The sequence below is a fragment of the Trachurus trachurus genome, assembly GCF_905171665.1.
Source record: "Trachurus trachurus genome assembly, chromosome: 4".
Lineage (NCBI taxonomy): Eukaryota > Metazoa > Chordata > Actinopteri > Carangiformes > Carangidae > Trachurus > Trachurus trachurus.
In genome coordinates, this window is record NC_139898.1 from 9,049,149 (window position 1) to 9,065,290 (window position 16,142).

The window sequence follows — 16,142 nt, forward strand, 5'->3', positions numbered from 1 at the left end:
TCGAAGTTCCCTGGAAGCAGCATCTGCCAAGATATACAGCCCTAAAAAAGAAGACACGATACAACTGATATAACTTCATTTGGGAGATAGTCAGTGTGATGTGGTCCATGAGAAAGAAGAAGTCTCTCTGTACACTCTGTGGTTGTACAGTGTTATTACAGAGTGAAGCTTCTTCCCTTACAAACAATCTCTGACAAGTGTGAACAAATGTTAACGGGGAGCAAACAGACAAAAGCCAAACTTAATTTAGGCCTGACATCAAGTTTCTGACTGAATTAACGTTAATCAGTGACAGATATGATTTTTTATCACCGTTGACGTTTGATAACTGCAGCACCAGTTGAGATCAGAAGCTGCAGCTGAATGTTTTCCACATTGTCTCACATTGTGTTGAGATAGTGAACGTTTCTCTGGCTTAGTAACTCATTCACACACCCATCTATGATTATTCTGTCGTGTATCTCAGATCTGGTTTTCTCCCTGGTTATCCTGCCAAAGTGGACTAAATTAACTAGTGTGGATAATTCCAAAGAAGCCTGACCGCAAACTACAGTTAAGTAAATTAGAAAGTCATTTGTTGGGATTCTGGCCCATTGATGGCAGATGGTGCGCTTAAGTCATTTGACCTTGTCCCACTGAACATTAATGAATGTGACTTTTTAAAGCTTGTAATGACCCATGTTGAAGCAACAAGGGGCACATCCACCATGTGGCATGAATGTAAAATGATGTTGAGAAACCGCATGTATGTCTCTCATCTTCCTGAATCAAAATGGTGTTTGACTGAATGAAAATCCTCCACAGTATAACATCATCTCAGTAACTGTAGTACCATGACTAAATGTGTAGCTCTCAAACAGACTTTGACTGAATCCCTCTGTAATTGCCATCTGTGTTGTTTTTATCTATTGTACATAATGTCAAGACACAGTGTAGAGTTGACACTATGAAAGTAATATAATAGAATTTCAAAGTGGAAGAATAATGAACAACAAAAAATTACAAAAGTACAAAGAAGTACAAAAGGAACACGTTGTTTGAACCGTAACCTTTAGTTTTAACTTTTATTCAGAGCTTCACTGACTAACTACATTATTTACAAAGGATGCTGTCAGGATCTGTCAGGATGAGCTCAGAAAACAGTGATTGATTGATGTGTGTTTAAGTTCGCTCTAATTAATCAGAGCTGCGTGTCAGGGAAAAACAACACAAAGGAACATGTAGGAGACAAACAGCTCCGTCTTTCACCATCAGGTGAGACATGTGAGGACTGAGGAACAATTCATGCTCAACTTTTGTTTTACCATAGTTACAGTGATAATTTGGTTTATTTAGCATTATGCATAGATGTGCTAATTTAGAAAATGTTCCAAAGGACGAGGCAGATGGCAAGATAAAATTATGAACATTTTCTAAATAAGTAAGTAAATAGGTAAATTGATCGTATCGATTTTTATTTATGCATTTATTTTTATATTCACTAAAAGATGTTTTGTGCCCTATCCACAGGAACACATCACTCAGCTTCTAAGGGCCCATACTCTGCTGTTTCACTGCAGGAACTAAACGGTTACCCATAAAGTTGGAATAAAATATACATTTTCTTTTACATCTTCTCATGAAATGATTGTGATAATGTGATCTATGCTTAATAGATAAAGTGTATATCTTCCCAAACCTTTATTGATCAATCTCTTCCAAACATATCATTTTGAAACTTAAACCATACTTAACCTTTATATTAGGAATAAAAAGAGGAATGTGTTTGGAAACAAAATTATTCCAACTTGGCAGCCAATAACATAAACTACCACATTAAGGTGATAAATTCCTGCCTTCTCATTTGTGCTTCTCTTTGTCCACATGCTTCTTGTCCCATCTTAATGTCAAATGAAGGTGAAGGTTTCAATGTTTTTTTTAACCCTTGCATACTGTTCAGGTTAAATTTGACCCATTTTGACATTTGGCAGCAGTACAAAATACATTAAATGTCATTTTTCAGACTGGAATCTAATGATTAAAGTGAACCAAAAATAGTTTTAAAGTTTGTTTTGTTTTTTTGTACATTGAGGCTGCTCCAGGTCAGATTGACATACAGTACATCTATTGAGATTAATTTTAAATCCAGCAGTGTGTCTCAAATCAAAGAAAACTGTAGTGTTAAGGGAAACTGATATGGCAGTGAGGTACAGTAATGGTTGTAATGATTATTGTTATTCATGGCTATATAATAAATCCTGACATTTCCAGAATGTTCTTGCCATTTCCACTTTCAATAAAATACAGTATATTGCAGTCATTATGGCTGCAATGTTTTCAGCAGTAGATGAAAACAGACAGGATGCACTGACTATGAGGGAATTCCTGGCACAAGTCAAAAATTACTCAAACTATATAATACTAAGAAGGCCAGAAATGAGCAGGGGGATGGAAATCTGTGAAAGATTTGGGCTCAATGTAGAAAGCCCTCAGTGCAGATACTGTACAACATGTTTTTTATAATAAAATGTTTGGAGAATGGTAGATCTCCACATGGTCCCAGGAATATAACCAAAGAGTAACTAACTAGTAAGTAAGTAACTAAGCATTGCAATAATAAGATAATAATAATAAAAAAAAAATAGTATGACACATGTGCTCCATTTATACTTGTAAATAGACTCACATGAAAAATACAGAATAAACTCTTTGAATAACAGTCCCAGCAGACTGAACTCCTGTCTTAGTTGTAGCCATAGTGCAGTTATTTTCCCACACACTCATTTAACTAGCTCTTGGTGTCTTCCTACTCTCTAGATGACAGATGATGGTCTGTGGTAGGATTAGCCGGAGGGAGGTGATCTGTCCTGCTTTTTCAATATTTCAGAGTCCGTGGCATTTCCTGTAGTAACGAACCTGGACAGTCAGAGAAGTTAGTCTGTAATCCATCAGTCCCCGTGCTGCAGCTCAGAGTGTGTAGAGCACGGTGCCACTCTCCCACATGGACCTGGGAGTTCCTGCTTATGTGATTAATGAGCAGACAAAGATGTGACAGGAAACAAGGCCTATGTCTGAGACAGTGATAAAACTGTTTTACTTTAGGAGAATAAAAGTAACATCATTATTGTTTTGTGTACAAAACTGAAGTTCTGTTCTGCCATAATAATAATAGTAATAATAATAATACTTTATTTGGATAGGGACAGTGCATATTGATGAACAATAGTAAAAAAACAACAAAAAAAACAGAGCCGCTAATTTGCATCCGCAGAAGACCTGCTGATGTAGATGTAATGTAATGTAAAGACACGACTTATGCAGTCAATATTATGACTAAGTCAGAAGACATGTATATTTCATAATAATAATCAGAAACAGTGTGTTATTGTTATTATTATTAGCTAAGCTTATACAAGGTAGAGAGAAGAATTGAGACAATTTTAAACTATCTGTCTAAAATTTAAAAAAAAAATTGACTCAAGAGGTCCAAGAAATTTTGAATTGTAATTTTATATGAGCTTGACTTGAAGGCAGTATTACCTAGAGCCAGCATAGTGACATATCCCCCCCCCAAAAAAAATATCAGACCTTTGTGATAAGGGAGCGTTTCCCTGGACACAGACAGTGACTCTGCATCTGTAATGCTCTTCACATAGAGGTTGGATAAGATAAAGATGTGGTGAATACTTTCAGTGGGTCACATTGTTAATTTCTGTTCATTCCTTTTGCTCTAACTTGGTTCTTTGGAATAACACTGACAGGCCAATGTGGTCTAACAAAGCCAAAAATGTGGTCACATGCTCTTGTTTTCCATAAATATCACCATCAGAATGTCAAACACAGAGGAGCGTCTGCAGTTTGTCTTCGCTCTTCACCAGCAGCTTATGTACATCCATTCATCAGACAGGGCCAGACTGCAGAGCAAAACCTGGAGAGAGATTAGCTAATGTCTCCGTGGACCTGTTCATCATCCTCTGCCCACCCTAATGACAAATAAATCTCACAAGAGGTTATGGCTTCCCTCTCCCCCAGCTCACCAGATGATTTTATACATGTCTCCGAGTGCTCGTTCACCACTGTGGAGCAGATCATAGCGTCCCCTGAGAGAGCTCATTCTCGGTTATTCTCTGGTCTGTGTTGTTATTTTAAAAATGGCCATTTTCACAACACTCAACATACTTTTATTGTATCGGTATGGTGTATTTAGTACATGACCAGCCACAACGATTCACCAATGGGTGCACTGATAAATAACCCACACACAACTGCTAATTAATTTCTAGTTCATCTATTTCCCCAAACATAATGAGCTGTCCCCATTTACTGAATGACTAGTCGCAGCCTAACTGCTGCTAAGTGGCACTGTAGGCAGGTGGAGAATTATAGCCTCCAACACAATTAGCATTGTATAATGAAGAAATAATGTAATGCAGCTTCATTGCCAAGGGTGCAAATCTTCAAAGGGACATAATTAACAACTGAAATACCTGTTTAGTCTTTCACAGCCTACACTTTAGGGTTTATTTTCAAAGCCTGACACGAGCAGTGGAACCTGTGACACTTGAACACAAAAGAAACGTCTCTAAGCCCCCTGTAGTTATCGCTGCTACACCTATCACACTCTCCAGTCTGCAAAGAGAAGTGCGTCACGTCATCTGAGGCGGATTAAATGACAACTTGAGCATATTTCCTCCAGCTCCTGTTAGCTAGCTAAGTAACTTGAAAGAAAGAAAGAAAGAAAGAAAGAAAGAAAGAAAGAAAGAAAGAAAGAAAGAAAGAAAGAAAGAAAGAAAGGGCAGTCGATCTTACCTGATGAATAACATGGTTAGCTAATGATACTCTCACTGGATCAGATGTAATGTTATTTTACTACTGTAGGTAGGAACCTGCTGTTTGCAGCTTGGTGAGAAAACACATGAGCTTTGAACTCCCCTCGCCCATCTATGAGTCAGCCATTGTAATGCTGTTGAAACTTTCAGCTGTAAACTGTATCCACTATATACTGTAGTGCATAATTAAATAGTTTTGAGGTATGCCAGAATTAAGTCTACAAAGGTTGTACACAATATCAATCCAGCTAGACCACGGCGGCTTTTCTGGAGAAAGTCCTGCAGAAGGATTTTAAAAATGACAGACACCTACAAAAAAAAATGAAAAATACCCCATTATATTATATACCACTGAACAATGTGGATCATTAAAATCCAACTATTAGACACATAGAAAGCAAAAACAATAACATGACTGCACTTTGAACATACAGTAAATTCAACCTTGAAAAGTCTCCTGAATGAAAAACACATTATTTTCCTGCTTGGAGAGGGCTGCTCTACACTCTAACCCCACACAGTTATTTCATGAGGTGCCACTGATATTGGCTCAGCCTTTAAAAATATATGAGACAAATATAGCTGAATAGAGAATAAACAATAAGCAATCACCACCATTTATATTCCACCTCACCTTGGATGACCAAGGTGAATATAAATGATGGTTCCACCTGGCACACTGGGTTGATATGACTGAACTCACCACTGATTCAAATGAAGATATGAAGGCATCCTGTTGGGATTCTCAACAGCTTTTCCAGCTTGTGTAGAGCTGCACTCATAATGTTTGAGTGGTCTAAAAAGAGACAGTGTGAGGACTGTACATGTAACACAAAAGTCAATCTAAATGTAATCTGTGCATGAAAGAAGAAGATGAATTTGCTCCTGTTCTCTTCACCAGCCTCCATATTTTTACTTAAGAACATCAGCTACTGCCGAAAATAAATATTAAAGCAACAAGTTGCGTATCAGCCCAATTCACAGTCACAATGTAGTGTATCTCTGCAGACTGAAGCCTGTGGTGAACTTTGTGATATTGCTGTTATATTAAACTTTCTCACTACAGGTGATACTCTCTTTTTGAAACGTTGTAATGAACAATGAACCCGTTTCTCTTTCCAATGGGATCACAGAAATATTGCATCTTATTTTTCTCTTCTTCCCTTTGTCTGTTTTTTCCTCTTTCTCTTCCCATAATGAAACTCTGACAATGTAAGATCTTATTAGAAGCAGAAAAGTTTTGGGTAGTGACCTGATGAAACCTCTTAGAGATTCCTGTGGCCATTATTGATCTGTGTTAATTAAAGCATGGGCTGCAGCAGCGGGCTGTCTGCATATGAACGCTCCCTGTTTGGGAGAGAGGACCAGGTCAGAGGAGGAGAGCAGCAGTGTGCTGAGGGCCAACCAGCAGGGTTGATTGTCTCCAATTAGTTTCTCGTCTTGGTGGCTGCACCGCGGGTCAAAATACATTCCGCTGCAGGAGCTGACATTGTTACTCGACAGCTTACACACAATGAGAAGTTAACTCACTCGTTAGGAGTGTGTACGAAGTGTTTGTAGTCCCATTCCATCTGGTGGTTATAAGCGGGCACTGATTAGGGCAGGATTTACAGTATAGAGATGTACAAATGAGTTATCAAAAAAGGTTTTGGAGTGTTTCTGTCAGATCTCACTCTGTAGCTGCCTTCCTTGTTGTTTTTTCAGTGACTTCAACAGTAGATCTATTCATTTTGCTCACCAGGTGTTGTGCGCTTATGAATGTAGGGCTTTTGAGAATCTGCCTCAGCAGGGACCCTGCACAAGTGTTCTCCAGCGTGCCATCTGTCAGCACGTGAGCTGAACGCTGTAAAGGAGACTGTCAGGTGGAAAAATCCTCGCTGTGGATTTAATTGGCTGAGACGCAAACACTCCAAAGACAGGTAAAATGATGGAGGAGTTATTTGCTATGCTAATGTGAACGCTCACGGCAGCAGGGTCACACCTGTCACTTGCCCTGCGTCAGAGATCAAGCTTTAAATGACACTTCTACACCGAGCACTGGATCCTTGAGAGTTTGGGGAAGCCAGGGGTGTTCCACCATGAGTGAAGCTGCCTGGACCACACTGTCCACCACACAACCACACAATTACACTGTCAACAATACTAAGTGTAGCACTGATAATAAAATAGAGGGGTAAAATACTTTTTTTTCCTTTCTCCCTGAAGGAGAAATGTTCTTTTTTTTTTTTAATTAAGAAATGAAACTCAAAGTATTATGTGCTTAACTTAGGGATTATTAAGAGATTTCCATTCAAAAAATAAGGTAAATAATGTAAATAAATAAGATTTTGTTAAGTGTATAAAGGGATAGTTCAACATTTTGGCAAATTGGCCCATTGCCATGATCCCTATAGTCTTAGGAGTAGGTTTGTTACCTTTAATTGTCGGTGCAAGCTATTCTTAGAACGGCGGAGCAGAGCCGCGAGCTGCTCAGAGCTACACTACGGAGGCTAATGGGATTTCTTGGTTTCTCTCATCAAACTCATCAAATACACAATCCAACAACTTCAAAACACTCTCGTGGACAAGTTGACCTGCACATTCACTACGCTATGAGACGGAACGTAACGAGAGTTGTTTTCGAGGCAAATGCAGACTAAGACTGCTTACCGAAAAACTGCCCCCGATGGAAATGCTATTCAGCAGTTTTGCATGAATTTACCTTGAAAACAACTCCAAATATGACTGTTAGCTGTATGTAATGTTATCATAAGAAAATATAACTTCACTTTTATCCATCCACACACACATTCACAACACGAGGTACAGGTGACCACGCCCACTCAGGAGACAGGAAGTGTACCATTTCATATCATTGCTGCAGCTTGTAATGAGCCATCTTGTCATAGTAGAGTATCTTTGGTTTAACTGAGTAAACAGATAGTCAGTTAATGTCACCTGTAGTGATTGGATGAAGTTCGACAGCAAAGGTCAGAGAGAAGGAAAGAAACCATAAGCAGAAAGTGGTGTGCGCCATTCTCTGTGGGCCCATTAGTTATTGGTGGTGCCTAAATATTGACTGTTCAATATAAAGGTCCAATAGAGTTGTAGAGAAGTATATATATATTTTCAAGTCACTTCCAAAGGTCCAATAAGATGTATAATTTCTTTATTATCACAAGAATTATAATTTGTTTGTGAGTGATAAATTACGTTACTGTTTACTTTTATTAAAGGGGTACATTTATAGAGTAAATTTATATAAAAGGATAAACAAAACTAGTAAATTCATCCTTGCCCTTTATTATGTTGTCTGGGGTCCATTAATCAAAATATAGTAATTGGATAAGTATTGATTAGTAAACCTTTGTGGTAACTACCTGATCATAACGTATAGTACATACTGAGTGATGGGGTGCTACACAAAATAGAGACATCTCTTCTTACAACATGGTGTGTATGACCTGAACTGTGTGTGCCAGTGTGTGTTTCTGGGGTGATGCAGCCTGTGAAATCTAGATGAAAGACAGTGAGGCAGATCGCCCTCCTCTGTCTGCCATGCAGGACCTTTCTGTATTGTCTGAGTGTGGCATCATGGCTCCTCTGGCACCTCGCAACAATAGTCTTGTTAAAGGGAAAGGATTCGCTTTGAATAATCTGTTGTCTGTTGCCTCTGTAATGCTGATAGTTAGGACAGTAAATCCCTGTTTTGTTTTAAAGTTGCACTAATTAATATTATCATAGAATTTGCAGCAGTTAAATTCACTCTACACTGATGATAATGGATCCTGCTGGTTCAGTCTAACACAGGGATAACTCATAGTTTAACACTGACTGTGGCAAAAGTTAGTGAAGATGAAGATAACATTAAGATGGTGTCAGTCCTAGGTGTTAGAGGAATTTTATTCAGACTGAGTGAAACCTGATCGATCTCAACAAGTCAGTTTTTTTTATACATTGTATGGCAACTAACACAGACGACCCATTACAGCTAAGCTCTTCACCATCTGAGCTGATTCTGCAGCTGAGAAACTAAAACTAAAGGCCTCTGTGTTGTTAACATAGACAATTATCTCTCACCTTCAGATTATGTGGAAGACACTGGGTTTAGAGGGAGGATGTAAACCACCACAGAGCTTCATTTGGGTCCAATCAGGGATAGAGGCACCGCTGGTTTATCAGTTAATTACATTCATGCAGCTTCCCAGGTGGAGTTCAGCCCATGATTGGCTGGCTGGATAAAAAAAAACCAGCAGGGAGAGGTGGGATTAAGAACCAGTGGTCTGCTCTGAGCCTCCCCCTCCTCTACATGGAGTTGTCAGAGACATCTTTTCTTCTGACGTGAAGTTACAACAGTGTGTTGTGCTCTGGTGTTTTGTGTGGCCTGCTGCTCGGTCTCTTTGTGAAAGCACATAGATGCAAATTGCCGCGTTCAAGAGAACACTTTCATTACTCCTGTTTATGTGATGAAGACTAATGTGTGATCATTACTAACAACTACAACTCCCCGAGGACTGCTTCCCTCTGCAGCCACTCGCTCTTCAAAGGACTCGGTACAATAAAGTGTCATTGATCCAGCTTCACTTTGTCTCTTTGATTTTTAGAAACAGCAGATGCAGTGCCTGAATCAAAAGTCCTGATCAGTAATTATGTCGCTCTTTTTTTCCACAGTCAAGCCAACTGTCATAGATGTGGACATATTTGTGAACAGCATCGGACCAGTGTCTTCAATAAATATGGTGAGTCAGTCCATTTCACTTCTGGTGTGTTCAGTCTATTTGTGTCCGCACCATGATGCGGTCCTGTGTGGTCCTGTGATTGAACTGTGTGTTGCCTGTGATTTCAACACGAGCAGCGGTCGTGGTGCAAAGGTGGGAGACGAGCTGCATGTCAGAGAAAACTGTGTCTTAGATATGTGAGAAAGACGTTTTCTTACAGAGAGGCATCACTCAATTGATTATTTAGTGATTTTATCAAAACAACATGTGCACAGGTAATATAAAGTATAATGCTAATATAAAAACTTAAAGGGATAGTTCACCCTAGAATGATATTTCGCTCATTATCTACTCACCCTCATGTTGACTAAGGGCTGGAAGAATTATCAGAGTCCACCGTCCCTTCTCTGAGTTACAGGGGGTCTCGGCGTAGCAGTGCATTTCAATGCAACGGTTGCAAAGGGACACCAGAGCTCTTCGTAAAAAAACACACACAAAAAAACATCCAAATACCTCCATGATGCTCGTATGTAATGTCCGTCTTGTGCTGAAGCCCCAAATTGCGTAATTGTCCCGAAAAAAATTAAATAAGTCTATATTTTAAGCTTGTTTGTAGCGGAAGCTTCTCGAAGCTCCTCTTCCTGGTCCGTCCAAATATCGTGTGATTCGCAGTAACCGCACTGACGCCGGCGCAAATCACGCGATATTTGGACGGACCAGGAAGAGGAGCTTCGAGAAGCTTCCGCTACAAACAAGCTTAAAATATAGACTTATTTAATTTTTTTCAGGACAATTACGCAATTTGGGGCTTCAGCACAAGACGGACATTACATACGAGCATCATGGAGGTATTTGGATGTTTTTTTGTGTGTGTTTTTTTACGAAGAGCTCTGGTGTCCCTTTGCAACGGTTGCATTGAAATGCACTGCGACGCCGAGACCCCCTGTAACTCAGAGAAGGGACGGTGGACTCTGATAATTCTTCCAGCCCTTAGTCAACATGAGGGTGAGTAGATAATGAGCGAAATATCATTCTAGGGTGAACTATCCCTTTAAGATCAGTTGACTCTTTCATTAAAAGATTAAAAAATTGTTTTATGCTAAAGTAGCAAAAAATGTACAATATGTTTTCTCATTCACATTCATGTTGGCACAGATTGAGATATTGATGATTGAGACTATAGCTGTGTCACCATTCAGGGATGCCGCTGACTGTTAAGGCTCAACTGAAATGAGCTGGTCTGAACCCCCAGAGGATTTTCACTCGGTGTCACACACTGTGCTTTAAGGCCTTCGGTTTAAACAGGTGAACAGTTACAGCTGAGCTGAAATACTTTCATCTTACAGTGTAATCCCTAGGCTCACTGTCAGTGTCATTTCCAGTCATTTTCATTACCAGCAGCATGCAGTGAATCTTGGAATGGGTTTGACCACACCTGCTGGAGCCTGTTTTGCTCAGAAAAAAAGGGAATTTGCCTCTGAAGGAACTGTCAAAATGGGACAGTTACAACACCGTGACACCATCAGGCTTCAAATGTAGCGTCTGGAGAATGTAGCCCCTGAATTTGGGCACTGATATCAAGTGTGGGGTTTCATCCTTCCATACAATACAGGATCATCCGAAAGAATACATATTGTTTCCTTCACCTCCACCTGGAGCCACATGTTCATCATGAGTGGTTACATGCAGATCCTCAGTTGAAGTCCTCAGTTGTTATCTTAACAAATCTCTTTCACTGTACTGTACTCTGTCTTGTACTATAGTCTGAGTTTAGGCCTACTCTTTCAGTAGCCTATGCTGAAATGCACCTAAATGTTATTTTGATGATTGAAATCGAATTAACTATATACTGTATATATATTCCTGCTCTCCAGTATTAATTCAATTTCAACTATCAAAATAACACTTAGGTGAATTTCAGCACACCGGTAGGCTGTGGATAGAGTGGGCCTAAACTCAGACTAAATTATGAGACAGAGTACAGTAGGCCTACAGTGAATATGGGTAACGGACTTGTTAAAATAAATAAATAAATAAAAATTGAGGACTTCATCTGTCTTTTGGAAGAGTAACAAGGACGTTTCAGTTGAGAAATTCAGCAAAGAGTGAAACAATATGACGAAAAATCTGTTTTGGTCAGGGCAATTCATTGATTGTTACCATGGTAGCATCGGCCTTAGACCTGCTTGGTGTTGAGGTGTCTAATGTTTCTGGCTTAAAAGGGGTCAGTCTTTATTTTTGAGGAACAGTCTGAGTGCCATTAGACTGATGTTTGGGCACAGTGAAGAATGGACCAACACCACAGACCACCCTGAAATATCTCAGTGAAACTGGCCCTGTTTGAGTTCACTGAACAATGGTTCTAGGTCGTATCACTCTGACAATCTGAAACTGAGAGACATCATCTTCATGATGACACATGTTGAATAAGCTGTTAAAAACTCACCTGTAACGGAAGTACTATAGCCCATAGTGTGTGATTGCCCTCTCTGCAGCTTTTATATTGTCATTTCCTGTTATTTTTTCCTGCACGTATTTGCACTCTGCAGCACTTTATCTCCTAGAGGTGTGATTTCATACTTATCTAAATGACAGCTCACAAGACTCTAGAAGTGAGGCCACAGTGGATATACAGTAGACAGAAGTGAGTTAGAGGATGTAGGATAGCTGGATTTAAGGCAAGGCAAGGCAAGGCAAGGCAATTTTATTTGTATAGCCCGTTTTTACAAACAGTTTGTCTCAAAGGGCTTTACATGGCATCGTAGCAACATCCTCTGTCCTTAGACCCTCACATCGACTGAGGAAAAACTCCATGGAAACCCTTTTAACAGGGAAAAACAGGAGAAACCTCAGGGTGAGCAACAGAGGAGGGATCCCTCACCCAGGACGGACAGACGTGCAATAGATGTTGTTACAGACAAGAAAACAGTTTACAGTTTGTCACAAAATGTGCGGAATATGGAAATGTTAGCAGGAGTTGATGAAGGCAGTCTCTAGTGAGGGGAGGGGGGGGGGGGCAGGGAGAGCCGGCCAGCTCGATGGGAGGACTGGGTGGTAGACTGGTCCATGGGAAGGGAGGGGAGGCCGGTCTAACAGCAGGGGAAAGGGTGGGAGGGGGGCGATGTAGGCGGCGGCTGGTGCAGAGAGATGGAGCTCCGGTGGATCTGCGGAAACACAGAGAGAGTGCGAGACACCAAGGCCAAACTTGGAGAGAGGAGAGGAGAGGAGAGGAGAGGAGAGGAGAGGAGAGGAGAGGAGAGGAGAGGAGAGGAGAGGAGAGGAGAGGAGAGGAGAGGAGAGGGCTCTGTGTAACCAGATGTGTTCCCAGCAGTCTAAGCCTATAGCAGCGTAGCTATAAAATGGTTCAGAGCTACCTGAACCAGCCCTAACTAAAAGCCCTGTCATAGAGGAAGGTCTTAAGTCTAGACTTAAATGTAGCTAGAGTGTCTGCCTCTTTGACCCATGGAGAGAGCTGGTTCCACAGTAAAGGAGCCCGGTAACTGAAGGCTCTACCTCCCAGTCTGTTTTTAGAGATACTGGGAGTCACTAACAGACCTGCGTTCTGGGAGCGGAGTGCTCTGGTAGGACAGTAAGGAATGATTAGTTCTTTCAGATAGGTTGGAGCTTTATCATTAAGAGCCTTATAAGTCAGCAGAAGGATTTTGAAGTCTATTCTAAATCCTGGTTAGAAGCTGGATTCTCCAGCAAGTTCTTCTTGTGAATACCCAGGATGGTTAATGTATTTGAAGAACTGATAAATGAAGGAGAAGGATTCAGAGCACATGGATGGTCAGAGGGACATGAGGTGAAAATTCTTTAGTTGAAAGGGAAACTGATTTAAAGAAAGTGGACACTGGATGGTTCAGTTCATCGAGATCAATGCTCTTGATGTTATCTGATGAGGTCTGAGTCTGAAGTTTTTAATAACTAGACTCAAATCACTTGTGTCACAGTTCTGGTCTCTTATTATTATCTGCTGATAAGGTCTCAAGAGGCTGAGCAGGCATACGAACTGTAGGATAAACAGAACAGGCTGCGAATTGAAGCTTGTGTTTCCTGTCTCGCTGTTTCAAAGATGGGTCACATTAAGATACTGCATGTTGTAAAATATTACCCTTTTAAACTGGCTAAGACTCTGAAAAACTATTTCTCATTACTAAGATACATTAAGCAATGAAACAATTAATTTTAGTTGATCAACAGAAAATGTATTGCTTATTATATTGCCACATGGATTTTCGGGCATCGTTCAAGGAAGATGTATTTGGACATTTTTTTCTGTAGCTGAAGATTCTCCAGCAAGTTCTTCTTGTGAAAAAGAAATACTTAAATTGGTTTGGCATTTTGGGAATTACAGTGCTTTGCTCTCTTGGTGAGTGATGGATGATAAAACGCAGGTTGCAAAACACTTGACACAGAAAAATAAAACATGCAAGTCATAATTAAAACAAACGATCAGAAATACAGTTAAAATTCTCTCTCACGTCTCTCAATAAAAGGAGAAATGGAAAAACTCCAAAAAAATAAAAGTGGGCACACCGGACTGGGAGTTCTAAGCTTCTTGTAATTAATGCCACCTGAGTTATATTTTTGCAGTATTTGCTTTCTGAAATATAAAGTTTTTCTACTTGAGCCAAGAAGTGAGGAGTGAGTTTTTTTTTTTTTTTTTTTTTTACCATTTCAGAGAGATGAAACCTGAGTTAAATGTCTCTCTGATCACAGGGGAGACATATTTTCTGTGTGCCATAGATAAAACAGTCCCTGCATTATTTGACCCTGTCACGCCAACCTTATATGAAACATGTAACCACATAGCAAAACAAAGTCCCAGGCTTTATGATGACATTTATGAAATATTTATCCTACAGTACATGCATACATAAGAGCCTATTGTTACTGAATATTTCCTGCTATATTCAGTGCCCTCAAGCACCCTTTCTTTTTTTTATGTGGCAAGCTAATTTAAAGCCCCTTTTTCACAGAAGAATTCATATACTGTACAGTCATATCAGTTGTCAAACTTGTATTGTTTCTAATTACAATGCAGTGTAGCCATAATTCAGGGTGTCATGGCTTCTCCAAGAGACAGACGGTAATTAATTCTCTTCCCTTTGGAGGAAATGAGGCCATTTTCACATCAAAATCACAATCAAAGAGAAAACTCTTTTCCACACATATGGAGAAGAGTCCATTTAAAATCCAAAAGAAGTGAATTTAATAATGTTCATTAGTCACCTTAAGTATTCTACCAGGATCTATCACACCAGGGTGGGACTGCCTACGTATGTACAACGCATGAATGATTTTGAAAGAAGCTGCAGCTGCAGGTGACTACTTCATTCATACTGAGTCATTGATATTTGTACTGCTCTTTAGCCTGAGCGGCTAAAAACAGGAAGTGAGCCATCAACACAACAACTGATTTTTCCTTTCATGTAATCTTTCTAGTTTATTTTGGCTCTTGACCAAAGTCCTCAGTTGGCAGTGCCTTGAATATCTGCATTCGTCTGAAAGGCGCTGCCATTGTGACACCATCAACTGGATCTGTCGGATGTCTGAGCTCCTTACCCATACAGTACAAACATTTTCTGTTAATAAATGAAAGTTTTTTTCATCTTTTAGAATTTTTAAGTGCAGTATACCAACAAACCCATTCATTTTGAATTATTTTCAGAAATAAGAGCTGCAGAGGAGAAAATAACTTAGTAAATTGTGTTTTCTCCCTTTTATGGTCGTGCAAAAGATTAGATGAGGTGGTCACATATCCACATGGAATTAATAAAGATGCAAATAAAGTAATCTTCGCTGCTATTTCTAAAAAAGTAACAAGACATCTATTGTCTCATAAAATCGGACGCTTCACTGGATTTTATGTGGTTTTTTGTGTGATTTCCTCATTGTGTTCTGTAGTGAGGTGACAGGCTAAGACAGGCATATGATAAAAAAGCTTTTAAAATGCCACGGTTGCATTCATCTTATATTGTATTTGTCTTTTCTTCCAGTCTATCTTTCCTTTTCTCTTCATTAGGCATAGTGACAGTGAAGCAAACCATAAGTGCCCCATTCAGAAGAAACAATAAGAAGAGCTGCTGTGTTTTCAATAAGCAGTTAACATTATGCTAAACTGGAGAGGAAAGCATCTTTGTAATTATGAAGAAGCTATTTTTATACTTGTGGGTCACGCAGTGTCCAAGGCAACCTCGGATAATCCAGGAATTCCTGCCAAAACAAAAGCCGGTGCCAGTGGGGTCCCTGATGCTATTCTCACCATGTGGAGAGAGCTTCCCACTCACTCACACTCTGGACGCCCAGAGAAATGCAGGATCCATGCCAGTTCATTTCCCACTGTATAAGTGAACTGCTAGTGTGACTAATGCAACATCCTTTGGTACTGTGCTTTTCTTGAGCTCCAAGCACATTATTAATTTTTAATGTCCCTGCAATTTGCAGCCCACTGTATTTGTTTGGCTCATACCTGCTGTGATTTTAAATGGCCGTGATAATTTGTTATCCACATCATAAAATCCTTTCTTCAACACACTGGTCAGATGGTCCAACTTAGCCACTGGATGACTCACATCCAGAAATTGAGTTTTCACTTCATCAGCCAGTGGTGCATCTAATTCTTTCATTTTTT

General features: G+C 39.8%; 1 protein-coding gene across 1 annotated transcript in view; it reads left to right on the forward strand.

Annotated features, from left to right (window-relative positions):
• Positions 1-16,142, forward strand: part of gabrg3 (gamma-aminobutyric acid type A receptor subunit gamma3) — a gene marked incomplete at its 3' end in the record, with an annotated part of 79,574 nt that overhangs the window by 37,146 nt on the left and 26,286 nt on the right. The window contains exon 2 of the mRNA XM_083970444.1: positions 9,459-9,526. Within this exon, the coding sequence (XP_083826570.1) occupies positions 9,524-9,526 (3 nt within the window). The 5' untranslated portion in view covers positions 9,459-9,523. The remainder of the gene's footprint in view (positions 1-9,458; positions 9,527-16,142) is intronic.